Source organism: Trichogramma pretiosum, unplaced genomic scaffold, assembly GCF_000599845.2.
Source record: "Trichogramma pretiosum strain Unisexual culture from Peru unplaced genomic scaffold, Tpre_2.0 scaffold9, whole genome shotgun sequence".
Taxonomy (NCBI): domain Eukaryota; kingdom Metazoa; phylum Arthropoda; class Insecta; order Hymenoptera; family Trichogrammatidae; genus Trichogramma; species Trichogramma pretiosum.
The window spans coordinates 2,755,639-2,777,931 of NW_019641697.1; the positions used below are offsets into that span (position 1 = coordinate 2,755,639).

General features: G+C 41.5%; 1 protein-coding gene across 1 annotated transcript; it reads left to right on the top strand.

Moving 5' to 3' along the window:
- The first annotated feature begins 11,258 nt into the window (after window positions 1-11,258).
- LOC106649445 (innexin inx2) lies at window positions 11,259-18,313 on the top strand. Its single transcript, XM_014366868.2, has 2 exons — window positions 11,259-11,982; window positions 12,365-18,313. The coding sequence occupies exon 2, from the start codon at window positions 12,423-12,425 to the stop codon at window positions 13,488-13,490; it is 1,068 nt and encodes a 355-aa protein (XP_014222354.1). The 5' UTR covers window positions 11,259-11,982; window positions 12,365-12,422; the 3' UTR covers window positions 13,491-18,313.
- Window positions 18,314-22,293: the final 3,980 nt, after the last annotated feature.

The following is a 22,293-nucleotide window of genomic DNA, read 5'->3' on the forward strand; positions in this document are numbered from 1 at the left end:
AAGCGTAACGATTAGAAAGTGTACATTTAAAGTAGTACACGCTCAGGCTTAAAGAGTAATATTTGATACAAAAAAGTGTATTCTGCGCACGCAACACTTTTTAAAAGTGTTACCAACGCAGATTACACTTGTACAAAAAAAAAGTTGTCGGAGAAAAAGTGTAATTCGGTCAAATAACACTTTCAAAAAGAGTTAAAAGGGCAGAATACACTTTTTTAACACTGCGTGCGCGAAACACAGGTTTTCTAACCTTAAATCGTCAGAAAACCCAAGTTTCTCGCAAGCAGAGTTAAAATAGTATATTTTGTAACAAGTGCGCGAAGCAGTTGACTCATCCAGGAGTTGTTTTCACCCGAGCGTAGCGAGGGTGCAAAGACTCCAGGGTGAGTCAACTTCCTCGCGGACTAGTTGCAAACGATATTTTTTAACTCTGCTTGCGAGAAACTAGGGTTTTCTGACGATTTAAGGTTAGAAAGCCCGTGTTTCGCGCACGCAGTGTTAAAAAATATCGTTTGCAACTAGTCCGCGAGGAATTTGCTCGGGTGAAAGCAACGCCTGGATGAGTCAACTGCTTCGCGCACTTGTTACAAAATATACTATTGAAGTTCAAAGTCGACCTGAAAGTTAAAGTCAATGTTCTTGTATGTAATTCAATTTAACCATGAAAATTAAAGCAACCAATCGAAAGAAAAGAAAACATTCGATCGATCTGAGTATTTTGATTTTGATCCTACATCAATTTAGCAATTCATGTGAGCGAGAAAAAAAGCAAAATTTCGCTTCCTTTACGAGAAAGTTCTGTGATAGTTTTTTTATTAATTTTTGTGCTTCCTTTATCTCGGCTATACATTCGTAAAATAGGCGAAATTTGTGATTAATGTCTCTATGTATGTAAAGTACTGGCACCAGTTAATGAACGGACATAAAAATTGTAAAATTAACATTATTAAAATCGATTTAAGCCTCGTATAATAAATATATTTATTCAATAAAAAGTACAATGTTAGAAATGCGATTTTTATGCCTAATCGAATTAGTATTATTATTTTTTCCCTAACATTATAATGAAAAGTGTCGTATGGATTATTTGAACAAAAAACTATGCTTTTGACTATAAATTCACAAACGAAGCATTTTGAATTGAAAAATCACTTTTATATGGGTAGAGGGATTTTTTTATCCATTATTTTTTTCAGAAGTAATCTTTTAGTATTTAACATTTTAAATTTAACATTTTAATAAATAAATTTCATTCCACGTCTGAAGGTCAGATTTAAAATTTATTTCTTGAATGTAGGAATAGTGATTTTCTATTTGTACGAATAAATAAAATTATCGTAAAAAACGATATTCTCATTACAGTAAATATATTATAATAATTTATAAATAAATTAAATTTTTGTTCTTTTCATACAATTAAAAATTCATTGAATGAATTTGTTGTTGTCACTGATGGTGGTCATTTTGGCTTAATAGTAAAATAATAGGAATTAACAGATCACTTCTCAAGGCAAGGACTAAATTCAATACCGATCCACCTCGAACCTTGTAATTTTGTGCTGTCTTCTCATCTTTGATCTATTTGTCAGAAAATATAAGTCTTTGCTGCTGGGGTGAAATTTCTTCTCTTTCTTTTACTCTCTCTTTGATGCTCTCAACTTTGAGTCAAAGTCTTTAATTTGATGAGCATTTTGATGAAAATGTGCTTTCGGAGTAAAGATCCAGCGAAACGATGTGTAATCAGCAATAAGTTCGCACTCAAACGCTCTTGCAACGACAAACAAGGGTGACGAAACTCATCAAGCAGTTAAATGCATATATTGCACAACTCTTCGTTGCTAAGCTCCTCTAGTTTTGGGATTTCATCATTTCGATTTTTAGAAATACAGAGTCGTGCACATTTTTTCACTAATTCTCTCGACATCATTTCACACAAATGTAGATTGCATGTTTTTACGTGCGTCGACTTCGAATCCATCATCTTTTTTGAGAAGCCAAAGTAATCAGCAAATATACCGTGTAATATTATTGCCTCTTCGGGTTGCAGCTTCAACAGGTTGTAGAGCGTTACATCTCCATCAATAATTACCTTATTTGCTGTTTCTATAATAGTTGGGTCCATTAACCAAGATTTTTCGTTTCCTATTTCTTTAAATAATGTTCGTTTTGTTATAAGTTGCAATATTGTCTTGGCACTGTTCGGGTCCAGTTCGTAACCTCTATTTTCAAGATGCTCCACGACGGACACAATAGCAAACGTTAATCCCAATTCAAAGTTTGCCCAAACTCCATCGTCTTGGGTGTGAATTTTTCCAAAGTAACTCGAATCGGGAAAAACGAAGCTGGAAATATCGGCGCTGAAATCCAAGAGCAGTTCGACGGCATTCGGCAAAAGATTCGCCACGGCGTATTGCAACGGTGTCCGGCCCAAGTTGTCCCGGACGTCGACCTGCACCTTTATCACTGTTTTCGATTTCAGATAAAACTCGACAAAGTCATCGTCGAATTTTCTCTGGCAAATGACGTGCAGAGCTGTCAATCCTTCTGGATCGGACAAGTTCGAGTTGGCGCCTCCTCTCAGCAGCGCTCCGATCACGTCCCTGTGGCCAGCGGACACGGCCAGGTGCAGCGGCGACTTGCCCGTCTCCGTCCAGAGGCAGTTGGGATCCTGGTCGTGCTCGAGAAACTGCTCGACGACTTTGCCGCAGCCGTAAGCGCAGGCCACATGAAAATGCGAGACTCCTGTCTCTTCGTCAGTGTAATTCAGGTCGAATCTATTGTAGATTCGGAAAAGTTGTAGCAGATCCGCAGGGACATTATTTTTGAATGCGTGATGCACCGGTGTCGTGCGACGCAACAGTATCTGGCCATTTTCATCAGTTTTAGGCTCGTCCAGGTAACCGGTGTCAGCTGTTAATTCAGTTATTTCTCGTCCATAACTATCGGGGTAGTAGTCCGAACCCGGATAACTCAGGGCGTCAGTTAAGAGACGCTCGATTTGATCGCCCGTGAACAGTTCTTTGAGATTTATTTTAGTGTGGTCCCAGAAAAGAGCAATCGGATATAGACAATGTAAAAATTGTATCCGCTCGTCATTCTCCTCCCAATTTACATTTTCTTTTAAACCTTTTAAAATGAACCAGTTTCCTTCTACGTCGTAATCGAATTCTTCGGGAACGATGGCTTGTTCTTCGTTTGACGCACTCATTACGAATTTTTGAACTCTAAGTAACACTCTAGAACGATTGATTGATGTTTGCTTACTGAACGATACATACGATATTCGCATTAAATCGACCATGCTCAATATGTGAAGTAGCGGTATTTGTTTATGTTTATAAAACTGTAGTTCAAATACTATGGCTAATTGTCGATCATTATTAAGGAGACAATAAGAAAGTTCAATAAATACAAAAGTCCGACATGTATATAAAGAGCAATATAATATATTTCTGTATCGTATCGATATTCGACTCGAATCAGCCGCTGTAAAACACATCGATATACCAATATGAAAAGTAAAAACGAGCTCAAGAGCGCTGGGCTTATACAAGCCGAGATGTAGGATTCGGGGGATGTTTTTTCTCTATACGTTTGCCCTATTCTGGAGCCTATAACTGCGTGGACTTACACGTACATAGGAATCGTCATGTGTGCATCGATATATCCACTGAATCTGTCCTACTGATCCGACTGCAGGCGACGGTCTCGTTGCTGCGCGCGGCCAAAAATCCAAAATAAACTTAGTATATAGATGTACCTATACATTAGTAACATACGTACGCGACGATTCACTGTGGGAGGGTGTGGGTCAGACGCAACAGACTATAATGCAGATCTTTTTTTTTTTGGTCTCCGTTATAAAGTATCGAAATTCCACTCACAATCTCGCGAAATCGAGAATAAGTAAAATATTGTAATAAAGCTCTCGCTAGGTATAAGTGCTTTTATGCACGAGGTGTGAGTTAAAAAAATAAAAGGCCAATCCTTTTTCATCAAATCTCGCCAGTAATACAATAATAGAAGAATAATTGTATGCAGTTAAGCTGATGCTACTGTTTAAAGAAACATTAAAAGTCTCTGTCTGTTGTCGCGTACAAATACACGCAGTCTGAGAATTGTAAATGCGAGGCGTGCGATAAAAGCAAAAAGCTTCAAGAGTTGTCCGCGGACACGTACATACACAATTGCAAAATATATCCATTTGAAATCGCTGTAATCGTCAACTAAGGAGACGATGAAGAATCTCAAGAAATATACCCACCATAAGGTATCCAAGTTCGTACTGATATTCGTTATCAAACGGGAGCTTAAGAATTGCTCTGCCTCTTATACAGTAGTATATATGGCCGATTCTCTGTGAAATCGAATGGCCAAAAAATTTTTTTTTCTGCAAATATGAAAAACTTGCCGTTTCCGATGTCAGAAATGTCCCCAAATTTTATTAGAATTTTTGGGACCATCTATCACTCTTTTTCAGGGGCTCGAAGTTGGCCATTTTAGGGTTTTTTTGAAATTCATGAAAAATCACAAATTTTCAAATAATTCCTGGATCAGGGTAGAATGATTCAAAAGTAAAAGTGCCCAGCAACTTTTTTGTTGGAAATTGTCCAAATTTTCAGAAAAAAATATGCCAAAGTGATTGGAACAATCTAGGTAAGTGTAAAGCAAAAAAACTGCAAAAGGAACATAAATGATGAAATCTAATCGAGTTCGAACCGGACTTTCATTTCCTAAACTATGTGAAAAGCTTCTTAAAGATGTCAACTAATGCCTGATAAAGTTTTGCAATGGGTCTTGAAGTTTAACGCAATGTAGACAACAATGTATGGCGAAAAACATGCAAAAAAGGACTGAAAATGGCTGTTTTTGGTGATTTTAGGCATTTTGGGCCTATTTTTGACCTTTTTTGCATGTTTTTCGCCATACATTGTTGTCTACATTGCGTTAAACTTTAAGACCCATTACAAAACTTTATCAGGCATTAGTTGACATCTTTGGGAAGCTTTTTACATAGTTTAGGAAATGAAAGTCCGGTTCGAACTCGATTAGATTTCATCATTTATGTTCCTTTTGCAGTTTTTTTGCTTTACACTTACCTAGATTGTTCCAATCACTTTGGCATATTTTTTTTCTGAAAATTTGGACAATTTCCAACAAAAAAGTTGCTAGGCACTTTTACTTTTGAATCATTCTACCCTGATCCAGGAATTATTTGAATATTTGTGATTTTTCATGAATTTCAAAAAAACCCTAAAATGGCCAACTTCGGGCCTCTGAAAAAGAGTGATAGATGGTCCCAAAAATTCTAATAAAATTTGGGGACATTTCTGACATCGGGAACAGCAAGTTTTTCATATTTGCAGAAAAAAAAATCTTTTGGCCATTCGATTTCACAGAGAATCGGCCATATATACTAATTGGAGTTGAATTTTGCCGCTTGGGAGTTTGGTCACGCGACATCTAGAGTAGTCGGGTGTAACTACCGAACTCCTCTTACGACATCGCAATGTTTACATATGTACTCTCTCTCTCGAGCGCTTAAATCTCGACTCGATGGTAACAGTGAGTGCAGCACATAGTAAATCGAACATTTAACCAGAAATTTTATGACAAATTTAATGTAAAAACTAATTCGTTACGATTTCAATGTCGCTCACGCGTACGTATATAGCATCGTTAACAGCGATTAACACTGTGTACGTGTATGCTCGATCTTCATCCCAGCTTTATTTATCCAGGTCAAAAGCCGCTGGTGCGCGTTGCATTACGTAAAAAAAAAAAAAAAGAAAAAAAATATCACGCGTACATCTCGCACAGCAGTATGTAACGTACAACGCGTGTCATCATCATTGTGTGCGGCACGACCTCGCGCGACATATAAGAGTTCACAATTCGAGAGAGATGCAGCTTTCGACGCGCTCGACGAGCTTACACTCAATAATATAACACGATCTCTTGGGATATACCTATCGCGTGTCGTGCAGAAATCCCTCTACGAAGCTGCAGCATATATTTGTACGCATTTTTTTTATCATAAAAATTTCAAGTTTGCCATTGCACTACTTAATAACGCGAGGCACGTGACGTCGATCACGAGTCAAAATTTCGGTAAAATAAGGCGTTATCGGTCGACTCTATACAGCTGCTTCTGTCTGTCTCGCTCTATTGCTCTCCCACCCATATAGATCTACCGTGTCGTTCTTTCAGATTAAGCCGTACGACAACCCATTTATATACTCTATATGTAAAACTCGTCGTCTCATACCTCGTGAGAACATAACGTAATTAATGCTATACATAAGTATGGAATTAGCTAAAAATCGTTTAGCAAAGTCGCGAGAGAGAGAGAGAGATCGAGGCACAATAATAAAATCTCTACGTCTCTGTACTATTTAGCAAACACTCGCAATAATGCATAATACACACGAGTATAATAATTAAACGTTGCCGCCGCTGCCGCTGGCATGCATACGGGATCTCACCTATATACGCGCACGATAATATACAAACGATCTTTTCTCGTACTCGAGTCTTACGAGCTATGTGTATGCAAAGTTGCTCGCGTGAGAAATGCCGTTGTGTGCGTGTATGATTATTGTTATTACATACTCGCGTATTCGTGTGTGAGTAATAATAATCGAGCGCGATCGGTATATAGCGTTATATACCAACTCGCGCGTATGAGATCGGAATTCGGAAAAAAATCATCGCAACGGCGCCACCACCACCTCTATCCGTTGAATATTGATACTTTTCATATTGTACATATTCATTGGTATTATGCACACGAGCGAGAGCGAGCGATCACGATCGCAATATTAATGCAGCAGCAGCAAGAGTAGTTGTAATAGTGTCGGTAAAAGTAAAAGAGTATACAAACGAGGATTGCGACCTTGTGTCACATAGACCGGCGGCTTCTCTCTCCCTTTTTTTTTGCTACTTCTAGTTTTTATCGCCTCGTCTGTGCCAAACTTTCACCTATACCGATGCACCAGTTTTGTGTATCAAAGGGTGTATATAGATGCACGCGCGCTCCGAAAGACACATACATCATTAAGTTCGAGTTATCGTGAACACGTACGTTATCGTCCGTTATAAATTACAAAAAGATATTATATAACGAGTTTAAAGGGTCCTAATGGACGAATCCGAGAAATCGTTAAAATTAAATACTTTTCTTTTCATCGTTATAACTATTATTAGCTAACTCGAGAATCGAACGATTAAAGCCAATCGTTTATGTGATTACGGGCAATCGTCGCAGAGTTAATATACGTGAATAAATGATCCGATACTCTAATGCTCGGCGTATCTGTGTGTGACTCGTCTGACTCACGACGATGATGATGATGATGATGTTTCCGCTGATCGACATTTATTATCCGAGTGCAACAAAAATACTATATACACATACAATGCAGCAGTTTTCAAGTATAGCTTCATTATTTATTTATAAGACGCTCGTAATGTATGCGTCAATGATTTAACCGATAGACGACGACGATGCACTCGATGCATATATTCATGTGCTATATAGTGTTTACCGATCGTGTCCTCTTCGATTCCGATTCGTTTAATTGTTATTTCTATGTAATTGTCGGATGCGCCGCGGCAAGCACGAGGTGAATCGCCTTCGCGCAAAGAAATGGAAAGAGAGTCTCGATCTAAAAAAATTCTTTGGACGACACGCGTAATGTATTCAAAATTCGCTCGCCGTTGTATTTATACAGGCAGCTACAAATTTGAGGCGCAGGTATATGTAAAATATTATACAGTCTCGAATGAGCCAAACTCATATATATATTGGCTCCCCAGTGTACTAACACAGGTGTACGTATTGTATATAGAAACGGTAAAAATGAGAAAAAAAAAATTTCGAGGAACGATCGGAGCGCCGCTGCGTGCGTCATCCTCGGTGTATGCGTGCCCCCTTCTTGCCGAGATTTTTCCTCAAAATCGAGCCTTTATACAGCAGCAGCAGCAGCTTATAAAGCTCTCGTCCACTCGTTCAGCTATAAATATTTACCTTTCGCGCGTCGTCGGCAGCAGCTAAACATTAATAAATCATTACGACTACTGCACACGTAAACATTTTGTCTCTCTCTCTCGTTCGGTTTCATAGGGCCATTATATCCTCGTTATTGAGCGTTTAGTCATCGATGCGCATGGAACATCGGCATCTCTCGTATACATTTATACTGGTCGGTATTTGACGTAAATAATGGAAATCCTCGCGATGTTCATTGCATGCGGCAAAATAATAATGTGTATAAAAAGAGGCTGCGGAGGATTACGCAGACGCGACTGCTACATAGCCTCGATAGCTTTAGAAAATATCTACGCATCGATGTATCTATCGGGAATCGGGGATACATGGCTTGCGTAAGACTCGAGCGGCGTTTGATATGTGTATAATAACGAGCCTCGTGCGTCCGTCCACTTGCGATGTAGACGTGTGTGTATAACGCAGCCAATCAGGTGAAGAGCTCATACATATAATGAGATATGAAAACAACGAAAAACGAGTGACGAAATATTCATATGTACGAGATAAGACGAGCGCGGAAGGGTCGCTCGAGATATCAGCAGCTCTTTTGTGTGTGCGCTATTCTCTCGAGGACCGTCGTCGACTCTGCTGCTCGAAGCTACTATGGAAATATGCTGCACATTAGTTTTTAAATATAAACACGTATATAATATATAAGATAGAGTCGTGGGGGCTTCCGATTATTCTCGCGCGCGCGTGTGTATGTATTCGTGTGTTTTTATATAGACTTTTCGATGACTAGACGAAAAAGCGAGGCGCGCAGATGTGTCGCTGGAGAGAGAATAACGAGCCGCGGGCTCTTCCCTCGAAATACATACACACACACACACATACACAAGTTGTGTTACAATAATAGGCTCCTAATGACAGGCGCACGCGTGGTCCAAGAAGCTTTTTATCTAATAATCTTATCCGAGAGACATTTTCCTAAATCGTATGAGAGCTTTATGACGTATACGATCGTTGTTTTCGATCGTGAAAAAACGATTTTTATTGCCCTGTCGATACCGATCGGGTATTAAAAAGAAGCAAAAGCACGCGATGACGCGCGCGGGTCAACATTTTTCTTTGGTATAAGACCGAGTTGTGTTTGAATAAAAATAATAGTATCATAATGATTCGTTGGAGACGCTCTTGTACATCAGGCGGCATATGCGTTAGACAGCTGACACTCCTTAACGAGGGGACTCTTTTCTTTTTAATTACCGTCTTGGGTGCTCATTGAAAATCATCGAATCGATAACTAAGCTCGAGTGAATATACTAACGATTCATAATATTTTCTGCGTTTATATACTTTCATTTCGATCGACGGTCGCATACGCCGAGAGATGCAAATTTGTCCGTAATAATAATACGGCTAATAATTTAATTTGTCTCGTTCATGGCTACGCGAGCTCAATCGCCTCTCTCTCTCTCTCTCTTCTACTCGCTCAATCGTGAGCACAGGTCTCCACCACCACCATCTCTGGCAGCCGATTGACTTTCTCGCGATTGCGATCGCTATGTGTGTAGCGCCTGCGTATATAGGTATATCGTCGATTTATTCGCCAACTATCCTGTTTCTAACCTAAATAAAACTACTTGCTGATGCATAATTTAATTATGACCGGTTATGGAGCTTTTCTTTTAAAAATGTGTACTCTATTACTCCCTCTCCTATGAGATGTGTGGCTATATTACCGAACAGGAGAAACGCGTAAGGTGAACATTATAATACGAGAAACCCTAAAGTATGCTCAGAAAAAAGGAGTCCAATGTCCGCGCTGCTGTAGGAATCGAGGAAGAAGCCGAGAGAAAAAGAAAAAAAAAACATTTTCAAGGGATATATCCTCTGTATTATCGGTTCTGTCTTGTGCCTCCTTAAGCCCGGCTATGGTCAGCACACTCACAGTGTCTGTGTCGGTGTCTCCATGGCAACCCACTAAGTCACCTGAGAAAAGAAAGAGAGAACCGACTATATACAGTCATCAGCAGCAGCATGGCACAGCATGTATATAATATAATGCGTGCGAAGCAGGTAGAATCGCGTATATACGAGCCTCGTGCCTTGCCCTCTTACGTGCACACTCGCGCGAGAGGATGACTCGAAACACGCGCATACACTTATGTATACTCGAAAGATCAAAGTTAAAAACGATGCACCATATATGCTGGTGGAGTTGTTGCCCTGCAGCTTTGTTTCGTCCCGAGTCCGAGTCGCATTCTTTTAAGCTCGCCCCCGCGTACATATACTAACTTATACAATTCGGTAGGGGCATTCCAGCCACGAAAATCGGTATGGAATATCGGTATACCAATCGTCTCCCTGTACTACGTACTTCGTGCTGTCGATTGCATCATATCCTTAAACAGGTCGCGCGCATTGCTCATCATTGCGAGTTAACAGTCGAAAAAGTTCGACGAGTATTGGAGTCATGGAATGCACTGAAATTCGCGCGCATGCCATTATACATTATACATATTAAGCTGCGGAGTCTTTGTGCGCAACAGGCACGATCGCTCTCCTCTCGACACATTTTACAGCATGTTAATACGTGTCTGCGACCGAACACTGTACATTATACTACAGCATTAAAGTATATGCGTGCACGAGCTCACGCACACTCGCGCATATTATAATGTATAAAGGTAAAGGTAAGTTTTAGCAGACGCGTCCGGCGCGGGGATCGGTTTTGTGTGTGCTCGTGCGTGACTCGTGTCAAGTCCATGTGACCGGCCGAGTGTGTAGGAAAATATGCGAGTGTGTCTGTGTGTAAGTGTATGCGTGCATGGCAGCAGAGATAGAAGAGTGAAAGAAGAGATAAAATGCCTCTCCGCGCTCTGCCGTGTGTAGTAATATCCATGGGAGTAGGGGCAAACCCGCGAGTATACTGAGAGAGAACTGACTGCTCGCTGTATGTGTGCGTGTACTATACTATACATATACGCGCTTTTTAACGTGGGGGAGAGAGAGAAACTCTGCGCGAGAAACAAAGAGAGAAGGCAACGTCGTCGTCTCTCTCTCTCTCTAGCTCGGCTTTCGCACACATACATACGTATATCTATGTGTATAGTCCGTGCGTATACACGTACATTACGCGGAGCTATATACTCCGGTTCGACGGGCAGAGCCGTATGAGAGAGAACAGAGCAGCGAGCGAGCGAGCGAATCGTGTGGAGGGAGAACGCAAGGGTCCCGCTCGGTTTTGCAGCTCAGTCCCCGACGCTCCTGCGACGCGCGCACGCACCACAGAGTACCGCGCCGCACTAAATATAGATATATAGATATAGTTATAATATAATATAGCTGCCGCCGCCGCCGCCGCCGCCGCCAACTTACGGACGACGACGACGATTATTGCGCTCTCTCGCTCTTACGCATTGTATACATGCCTGTACTACCAACAGCTGCCTGCCGCCCGGAATGAAGAGCAGCAGCAGCAGCGTAGCGACGCGTCTATCTAATACAGCCAGTTGACATAGGAGATCCCCATTTATAAGTAAGCTCCGCCACGGCCGCTCGCGTTTCAGTACGAAAATTGGGACGCCCGAGCGCGCGAGTGCTGCTACACACATAGTCACCCGCGAATGTGCAACTGAAGTGCGTGTCGCCGCCTAGACGACGACGACGACGCCGATGATAATCTGCAAAAAGAGTCCATAACGCCGACGTCGGTCACAGTGTGTCATTGTGCAAAAAACAACAACAACTACGACGAGATTTAATTAAAAGAGAGATACATTATTCTCTCGTGCAGTGTGTATATTGTGTATATCTCTGTGTAAGTGTGTGTGTGTGTATACGTGTAACGCTGTATAGTATAATATACAGGCACATTGCAACGCTCGCAAACGCGGACAGCAGCTGCCTGCCTGGGATACACAGACGCTTCCTTTCCGGCTTCGTCATCGATTGACTGTGTGCCGCCGCGGAGAGCCCGGCATTTTGAGGTGAGTAACGCGAACGCCGCGTTTTTCTTCGAAGAACAACGGGAGAGATAACTTTCGTGCGCCGATCTTGGCCTTGCATCATATTATTGCAATGAATTTAGTCAGAGTGAGTTGAGCAGACGAGTTGGCGTGTCAGGGTGGTTAATAGTAGGTAGTATTTTCGTCCCTTTCGAATCGAGGGGTGAATCGAGAAAGGGGGAGGGGGGAGAAGATTGTTGCATCTGTGCTGCAATAGTAGTAGCTCGAGCACGAGGGCTGCTAAACACGTGACAGTCATCCCGTATAAACGCGTAATTCGCCGGCTCGTCCAACTTATATTACATTTATTGATTTATACCTATATATTATAACATTTGTCATTTACTCTTCTGTCCTCTCTTAGGGCCCTCAGTGACTGTTACATTTTTCCCAAAGAAGCTAAGAAAAACTAAACCGCCAAGATGTTTGACGTTTTCGGCTCGGTGAAGGGCTTGCTCAAGCTCGATGCCGTCTGCATCGACAACAACATCTTCAAGATGCACTACAAGGCGACCTTCATCATCCTCGTCGCTTTCTCGCTGCTCGTCACCTCGCGCCAGTACATCGGCGACCCGATCGACTGCATCGTCGACGAGATCCCCCTGCACGTGATGGACACCTACTGCTGGATCTACTCGACCTTCACCATGCCCGAGCTCAACGGCGTCGTCGGCAAGGACATCGCCGCTGCAGGCGTGGGCGGCGAGGGCGGCGAGCGCAAGTACCACAAGTACTACCAGTGGGTCTGCTTCTGCCTGTTCTTCCAAGCCATCCTGTTCTACATACCGCGCTACCTCTGGAAGACCTGGGAGGGCGGCAAGATCAAGATGCTCTCGCTCGATCTCAACTGCCCGGTGGTGAGCGAGGACTGCAAGACCGACAGGAAGAAGCTGCTCGTCGACTATCTCTCCCTGAACATGCACTCGCAGAACTGGTACGCGTTCCGCTACTTCGGCTGCGAGTTTCTCAATCTCGTCAACGTCATCTGCCAGATCTTCCTCATGGACTACTTCCTCGACAACGAGTTCACCAACTACGGCCGCGACGTGCTCAGCTTCAGCGAGATGGAGCCCGAGGACCGCATCGATCCCATGTCGCGGGTCTTCCCCAAGGTCACCAAGTGCACCTTCCACAAATTCGGTGCTTCCGGCACGGTTCAAAAGTTCGACGGCCTGTGCGTGCTGCCCCTGAACATCGTCAACGAGAAGATCTACGTGTTCCTCTGGTTCTGGTTCATCCTGCTCGTGTTCTGCACCGTCGGCAATCTCCTCTACCGCCTGGTCATCCTGCTGTCGCGCAGCATGCGCCTGTACGTGTTGCGCAGCCGCTCGCGCATCACGCCCTACCACCAGGTCGAGCTGATCGTCAACAGGTGCCAGATCGGCGACTGGTGGGTGCTCTACCAGCTCAGCAAGAACATCGATCCGCTCATCTATCGCTCGCTCCTCAACGATCTCGCCCGCAAGCTCGAGGGCAAGGAGAGCGTCTGAGTTCAGGCCGACTCTTTCTACTGCTTGACGTTCTATCGCAAAGACAAAGACGACGACGACAAACGAGAACTTAGACGATCGAGCGAGACTACTACGACGAGCAGCTTAGAAAAAAGTGATAATAGCTTGGACGACGTCGTGCTCCACGGGCAAAGTATATTGATTTAAGAATTTCTTACGCTTCATCGGATTATTTTTTTTCTGACTGTTTGTTTTTTTCCATCTGTTGATATCACACTTTTTATAATAATCATATATGCTTTAGACGTGAGCGCGCCGAGCCCAAGCTTGATCAAGTGCCTAAAATAATAATAATAAGCGAGAAAAAGAGACAAAGAGAAGCGAGAGTAGTGAATTTTTATGTACTGTGATGGAAATTGCTCGATCGATTCGATTCCCTCGAATTTTCTTCGATCGTAGCGCGTACAGTTTTAAAGGAATAATTTCATTTTTTACTCTTAAAAAAGACACAGAGACCAACATGTAGAGGAGAGAAAGAAGAAGAAGAGTCTGCTGGGAGAGCGTCGTATGGTCGTCGTCGCCGATCTCTCTCTCTCTTTCTCTCTGTCTTTATATCTCTCTTTCTGCTCTTTGGCATTCCACGCGGCAGCAGGAATCGGCGAGAACGCGATCCCCTTAACTCGGCCGCTGCCTTTTTTTTTCTTTCTTTCTTTCGTTATCTTTCCTTTTTCATACACATATAACGTACTCGGCCTTCTTATCCCCACCCACGCATCGGGCCCAATGGGACTCGATCGCGTCCCTCTACTCTCCGTAGCTCGCCAACTCATTGACCTATGCTATGTGGGCCTTGTACACGCTCTCTTGTCTCTCTTTCTCGCCTTTGTCTGTGTGTGCGTGTTTTTTTTTCTCCAACGCTTTTTTTTCATTATATTTACTTATCGGTCCCTGGGCACACGCGTGAGAAAATAGGGACCGTACAGTCGTTACACGCACGCCGAGATCGTGGTTTTGAAGAAAAAAAATGAAAAAACCACCTGAAAAACGAGATACACTAGACGTACTCCGATTCCGCGAGTTTCATTCGAACAGAATTGGAGTACGTCTAATTGTACATTATATACATTCGTTCTATATAAACTGAGACTATGTGATAAGCGGAGGACGGCCGCGGAGGTCTCGGAATTATTATTATTATATTATATATATGTGCGATTACGTTGACGATCTTTTCATCGAATGAAAAGATCGTCAACCGTCGTTGTTATTTTTATTGATTCTCGCTATTAACGTTTATTATCATTGTAAGCTTAGATGAATGTGTGCGGTATGAGATTTTCCGGCGTTTTCTATCCTGCTGTTTACACGGAGCGCACGCGAGAGAGAGAAAGAATGTTTCGAAACGACACACAACTGTACAATAAAGCCTTGGATCGTGTCGATCGATCAAGCCGGTTTTTTTTTCTTCGTCGTTATAATGTATGCACAAAAATGAGATGCGTATTATTATTATTTTGTATATTTTAGACGAGAGTCGGTACCGGTATACCAGTAATTAATGCGCGAAATCTCGCATTCGAAAATCACTTCTTCGGCCTGTACATGTGTACACGATGATGATACTCATTTCTCGAGAATCGATTTATTAGATGGAGAGAAACTCTCGGTAACATTTTTTTGAAAATCCCGCTATGGAATACACCAAATGTGTGTGTTTCTACTTTTTTTTTCATTTTTACTACTACTAACATGTAAATTGCTCATCGTGCGACTGTGTGAAAATTTATCGATCTGGACGACGACGTGGACGTGGACGCCCGAGAGAAAGAGAGATACACTATTTCCGCTTTTGACAAGTGTACATATTCGCGCCACGTGTTTTTATAAAGAAAAAGTCGTCTTTGGCCTTTTTTTTTACCTTTCAAATTTACAAAACGACAATGCGCCGCGATAAGACGACAGCGTGTGTAAATCCAAGGCTTTGAAAATCCGACAGGTAGAATTTGAGCCGCCGTCCTTCCAGTAGCCTGTATTTTGATATACGCACATTACGTTCATCAACTATACTCGACCGAGCTCACGATTTCTGTAAAACTTCTTTTATTTATTGCCCGTCCCCCGTTCAATTAAACAAATAGACGAACGAGAGAGAAGAAAAAGAATACAAAAGCTAGACTTAGTCCCGCGTAGCGAAAAGAAAAAAATTGAAGCATTTTATATGGAATGGAGTATATAAATAATATATATAATTATGTTTATAGAAAATAAGACGGAAGTTGTAGATAGACGTGTAACAAATTGTTGTCTCATCGTCGACTTCGACATCGCGATTTTCTTTATAATTTATTAAGAAATTAAATTTTTTTTGTTCGTCTTAGAATAACCAGATTTTGTACGCAATGACAATTTTACGTATAACGTATAATTTTTAAGTGACGAAACGAGGGACCAATAATTTACTCGTACATTCAGTGACAAATTTTTGCCAAATTTTGCACCCAGCGTTCGTTGATCGATCGCATGAGACAACTTTCGCAAAAAGTAAGAATGAATGCCCACGAGTAAGAATTGTTAGTGTTTAGGTAAAGGGCCCCCGTAGCCCTCGAGCTTGCTTGTTTGACAAAAAAAAAAATCAACGACGCTCGAGTTAATTTATCGCATTATAAGTTTATTCTTTTTTTTATATAAAAAATAAAGCATAAAAGTACCATTTATTTATCCTTGTTTATACTGCCAAGCTTACGAAATTAAATGTGACATTGCGAAAGGCCTCGATAAGACAAATTTCTTTCTATCGAAAGAAAAAGTTTTGTTTCCAAAAGGCATGATGGAGGAGACGATTTCTAAAATGTAAATTAACAAGTTGCAATCAAACGTCGTCCATCGACGACGACGTGCTCTGATTAGGCCTTGTAGCGAGTACTAGAGAATGATGTAGGATTATCCGCTCATTATCGAAATAATATCGATTCTGTGGTAATTAATTATTAATTATTAATTATAATGTAATTTTAATTATTTCATTATTACTACTATTATCACAAAACATTTTAGATATATAAGCCATTATTATATATTTTGTACCTACTAATGATTGAATGAGTATGTCAAAAATTTTAGAAAATTTGATTGGAATGGTTTCGAGATATATATATTTCTGATAAAAGATATAAAATTTATGTGAATAACTGATTCCTCTCGAGTTATATTAGATTGTATAAGATATGTGGTGATGCAAGCAAAAACGTTTTCAATAATAATTACAATGTGTACAAGCGACGACGATTCTCTTTATTTCTTTTCACTTTGATTAAACAATTATTAGTTGTATGGTAGTGTTGTTTCTAGCGAGCTTTTTCGTAAAAGCACTTCTCACACACGTTTTACGAGAGAAGTGAGAGATAACAGCAGTTTATTTACGACATAGCGACAATAAAGAGCGACGACTCGTATACTCGCGAGATGCGTGCTTGTGATGAAATCGAAAGCGAACGCAACTCTACGAATTAATAATTATTTTTTTTTCGTAAAGAAAAGGAGACGTCTAATCAAGTCACACACGAACCCAACAACTATTGTTTTACAAACCATTATTGTTAAATTCAATTTTAATTGAACGATAGATAATGCGTTTTATTATTATTTTTTTGTCTTTACTCATTATGATTTTCTGAAATACGCAATAAATAATTTTTTTGGTATCCTTGCATTACTTTTTGGTCATTCTTTGATTTATTTCGTCATCCAAATCATCATCATTCAACTCAAACTGTCGGTGCACAGATCAAAAACAAGAAAATAATCATTGTACACGCCCGACGTAGACAACGAACAGAGAAGACTATATGGCACACACACACAGAAGCATAGTAATGTGTTGTATGTATAATGTATGTACGCGCGAGCGAGTCATTGCTCCCATTTAAGCTTTTATAGACGTATATGAAGTCGTGTGTATACCAAACGAAAGTGCCTATAACTCACGAATTATAGATCAAAAATACATTCCTGCGTAGAGATTTTTTTTTATATGTTTATATTCTATAAGTCATTTATAATTCCATTGTTTACAACGTTAACAACGTCGATTTGTCAAGCTTCTACATTTAATGCATGTATACTTAGCGGTACTTATTAAAAGGTTTTGATTTTTGGGGGGCTCGTCGTTCTCACTTGTACCGACGACGACGACGATGATGAATAAACATTTCGGAAGCTATTTTTGTATACTTGTTTAAACGGAAAGCCTCTCCGCTTGGAGAAATAGATCGTTTTTCTCGCGAAGAGAGTCTCCCTTGTGTACGTGTGCGCGCGTGTGTTTGGGTGTCGCTCTCTCGGGCGGAAGCCGGTGCTGTCCGTGAAACAACAAAGAGTGCAACAAACACCGCACCGGAGAACGATTGCATAGGAGGCGAAATTGAACGACGTATGCCGAGAAACGAAATCTTCGTTTATACGACGAGATTACGATCTGTCGATTCAGCTGGTGTGTGCATGAGTGTGTATAAGCGAGTACGTGAGAAGGCACACACGCGTGTCAACCTCATTATCTAAAATACGTATTCCAAGCGTTGGAAGGAGCTTGTATTTTTGGAAAGTTGAATTTTTTCTATATATACACCGCCGTCTTTTTTATCAATGAATGTACCTCTTTTTTCGACGCTTATAGATATATACAAAAGCTTTTTTGAGAAAAATCTTTACTGCCTTTCTTGGCAGCGCGAGAATATGCGAGAAGTGTAAATTAATAAGATGCAATAATAATATAAATGACTGCTTGTCAGATACGAATTGTAATGGATTTTGTATAAAAAAAATGATTAACTGAACGAAATAAAGGAGATTCGATTGAAAGCAATATACAATAACATGTGTCAATCAGGCTTGGTTCATTTAAATACGCTCCCAGACGAATCCTTATCGACTTTTCCCTTCTCCGAACGGTGAATAGAGACAATCATTTTTCCAGTGTAGTACGCAGCTTTCATCGAGGCAGCAGCAGCAGCAGCTTGTCATATAATAAATTGAAATATAATCGAACGATAATAAGTCCATAATAATAATAATAATAATAATAATAATGTAACACTAATCAACACAACGACTCGCGACTATCTATAGTCGAAGCATAATCTCGAATAATGCCTTGATTATCACAATTGGCTAAATTTTGAGCTATGTAATCATCGTATATAATATACAATGGGCGCAGATAATAAGTAGATATCGGAGACGAGTCGACGCGCTTCGATTTTCATATAACGGTAAGAAAAGAAGAAAAAAAAAAGATATCGCCCGGCCGACGACACCAACGTCTTGATCATCGTTTTAACAACTTTTTTTCGCTGCTTCTGTTGCTCTCATCAGCAAAAATGAAATACGTACGTCAAGGCAGCAATGCCGGGTATGCAACAGTAGCAGCAGCAGTCGTAATTCATATATTATAATAGCCTTGAATTCAATCCTCGTCGTCGTATATACACGCTATTACGCCGTGTCATCAGAAAAAGGGTTTGAGCGTTAGACGACGTCGACGTCGAGCTCGTAATAAAACGCATTTGGAGCAATTCATTCCTCGGCTCGCGATTTGTTTTTCGTCACTTGTACATCGTACGGCTTATCGATCGATTTTCGATTCGGCGAGATTACGAACGATTTCGTGTATGTATATATTTTATATTTACAATATCTGCGTTATGCAAGCCACGCGCGTGTACCTGTACTCGCTCACGACGACGACGAATCTAATGGAGGAAAAAATAAAATAAAATCAAAAAGATTAGCGTAACCTTGGCGATCGCGGTGTGCGATAGATTTACGATCGACAGCAACACTTTGAATCGAATACCTGTCTAATAATACAGTCGAAAAATTATTATTTATTGACGCGGATTCTTCGAGTGTATGATATACTGTACACTCGAGCTTTAATAGACTTTTTTTCGCGCGGTCGTTCGAGGCAATTATTATCGATCGGCAGCACGAGAGATCTAATTAGGCCGTCGTCGTCGCGCAGTTCACGTATATCAATTAGGCTCGAATATAATAAATCATAAGTAATTAACACTTTAACCCAAATCGTCGTACGTGTCGTTTCGATGAAAATGTTTCTTGAAAAAGTCAGGTGAGAGAAGAATCGGCGATAAAAGCCCAGATCTATACTCCTTGCGCGCTAACGTAAGTTCGAGCGATCTCTCGGCAGCGGCAGCACCGACCGAATCGCCGCTGCGCACCGGGGCCTCGTGCTCGCCACTCGTGAGTAAGTATATGAAAAAGTCCTCTCGCTGCTGCCGCCGCCGCTGCTCCTTTTTGGGAACTGGAGACTGGCTCGGCTCTCCTTCTCTCTCTCCCTTTCTGTATCTCCTTCTCTCTTGGGATGCTCGAGTGCAGCTGCACTCCCACCTATATCTCTCTCTCGAAAGCTCGAGCTCGCTTGCCGTTTCTCATGACTGCTATATGCCTATATGGAGACTTTTGGAATGCGGCTCGTACTCGCACTCGCGATGATGGCGTGCGCGCATTTAAACCATAAAAGAGAGAGAAAGAAGGGAATGATTATTGAAATGGATGCAAATTGGGTATTAAAAATACGTGCCGTGTACGAGCGCCACTTCTGGTATATCGAGTGAATTTATATCATCGAACCCGTTGCTTTTCGTTAATTATTCAATATATCGGCTGTAAATTAAGCTTCTCGTTTTAAAGATATAATACATAAAGGTATACGTTGATGAAAATTGCGTTTAGTCTAATTTGTGATCGGTACCGAGCGAATGTAAACGCAATGAGCGGCTTGTAAATTTAATACCGGCGACTTAGATGTGATACCCTTTCGGAAAAGCCAAACTTATGCTTCAAATTTCGACGGTTTAAGATCCACGTGCGGAAACAATTGTGCCGTATCATAGGGTCGCCAATTTTCATCCTGGCGCACGAGACAGAACGCACGTATGCACACACATGCCGTGGATTCAGACAGACGGTTCAGGCCCCTGCGCGATACAGCTCGAGAGTACATAGCAGCAGCAGCTCGCACGCGGGGGCAACGGCCGGTCACAAGTCCCACTCTCCTCGCTCTTTTATAAAAGTCTCCTCTCTCTCTCTCTCTTTCGCTCCATCTCTCGCCTCTTCGCGCTCACTCACTCGCGAACGAACGAACGAACGAGAAAAAGACGAAACGAAATGAGAAAGAAGAGAGAGGAGAGAGAACGAAGGGAAAATAAAACCTCGGTGCGCAGCCGTGTATACCATACACGATATACGCGTAATTTATCAAAAGAAGAGTCTCGATCGCGAAATTCTTGCGAGCTCCTCCGCGTCTCTGTGTGTGGAAGTCACGTTTTTTCCGCGCCGCGTGTATAATACGCAAACGCGAAAAACGTACAGTCTGCCGAAAGCCGCAGATTGGCATCGCGATAGATATATTTTATCTCTATTATATTATAAAACGCTATACTTTTCATCATAGAGTTCGTAATCGGCTACCGTGTAACTATTTATCTAGCCGAAACTCGCGCAAACATCATCGCGAAATCGGGCCCCCGCTGAGGTGTACAAAAAATTAAACTCTTTTTTTTTCTTCTTTTTATAATTCGCGTATCACACAGCGCGATCTTATCGGTCGCGGGTTTTCCCATACCTTGGAAAAAGAGCCCACGCTATATTGCTATAAGCTCATCGCGATACGCGTAAAAGCACACAGCATATACTACGAGTCTTCGCGATTGTTTCAAGCGCGGGCGATTTAAATGCCGCCAAAGGCTTGCTTCAATGTAGCGGTGAAAAGCACAGAGAGATCCTTGTCTTATCTTTCTCTCTCGCTCGGTATTCACTTTCGTTCTCGACTCGATGCAAATGTGCTCTTAATGCCGCGGAGATACGTGTTGTTCTGAATTTCGAAAAAAAGTGTGTAAATGTACACGATGTACTTAAAGCCATCAGAGAATTAGAGTGTCAATATACGAGACAGCGCGTCACATTAAAAGTTTTTTTTACGCTTTGTTTAATCAGCAGGGCCATATAATCTATCAGCTCGAGAAATCTGCCTGCTAATGCGCGCGCGTACTCCATAACCATTGTATCGTGTATAGCGAAATCGTCATTTTTTTTTATCAACAGTCCCATCGCACGCGCGCACGCGTAGTCACGAGGTACTCGCGAATCGTTTTTTTTTATCGCATTCCTTTATTTTCTACTTCATTGACGAAAAAAAACAAGTAAACGATTTTTACGCGCGTGTCACGTGTCACTACTACACCCACGCCTTTATTTCGATCGATAACAAAACGAATTTAAATCGATCTCTTCTGCGTGCGATGCAGCGGCATATAGTTATATAAAAGCTACAAAGCTGCGAGCTCACGCATAATGTCTATGTGGTTTAAAGCGCGTAACTTTTTACGCAATGCCACCGACGCCGCCGCCGCCGATCGTAGTATACCTATATTATATTCTCTATCGATTAGATCGATAAAACGCGCCGATAAAGGTAAGCGTCAAAATTGATGTGTATACATGCGTGTATATTTATGCAGCAAACAAAGCCCGGCGGAGCGCGAAAAAGCAAAAAGCAAAAAAAAAAGTAAAGAACTTTTACGCCTTTACGTAAAATTGAGCACACACTCGCGTCGGCAGTCATTAATTATTATTAATCAATGTGATGCTTCTTGACCCGCAATTGTCCAAGCGTGAAACGTGCCAATTTCGTATTATTATTCCCTCGCTCGAGCTAGCTGTGCAAACTTACGCATTACATTGACAATTGCGTCGAGACCACGATATCGCGCACAGTGTTCGTCTTCTTTCGAATAAATGTGGCACACACGAGTGCGTGTGCGTTTTT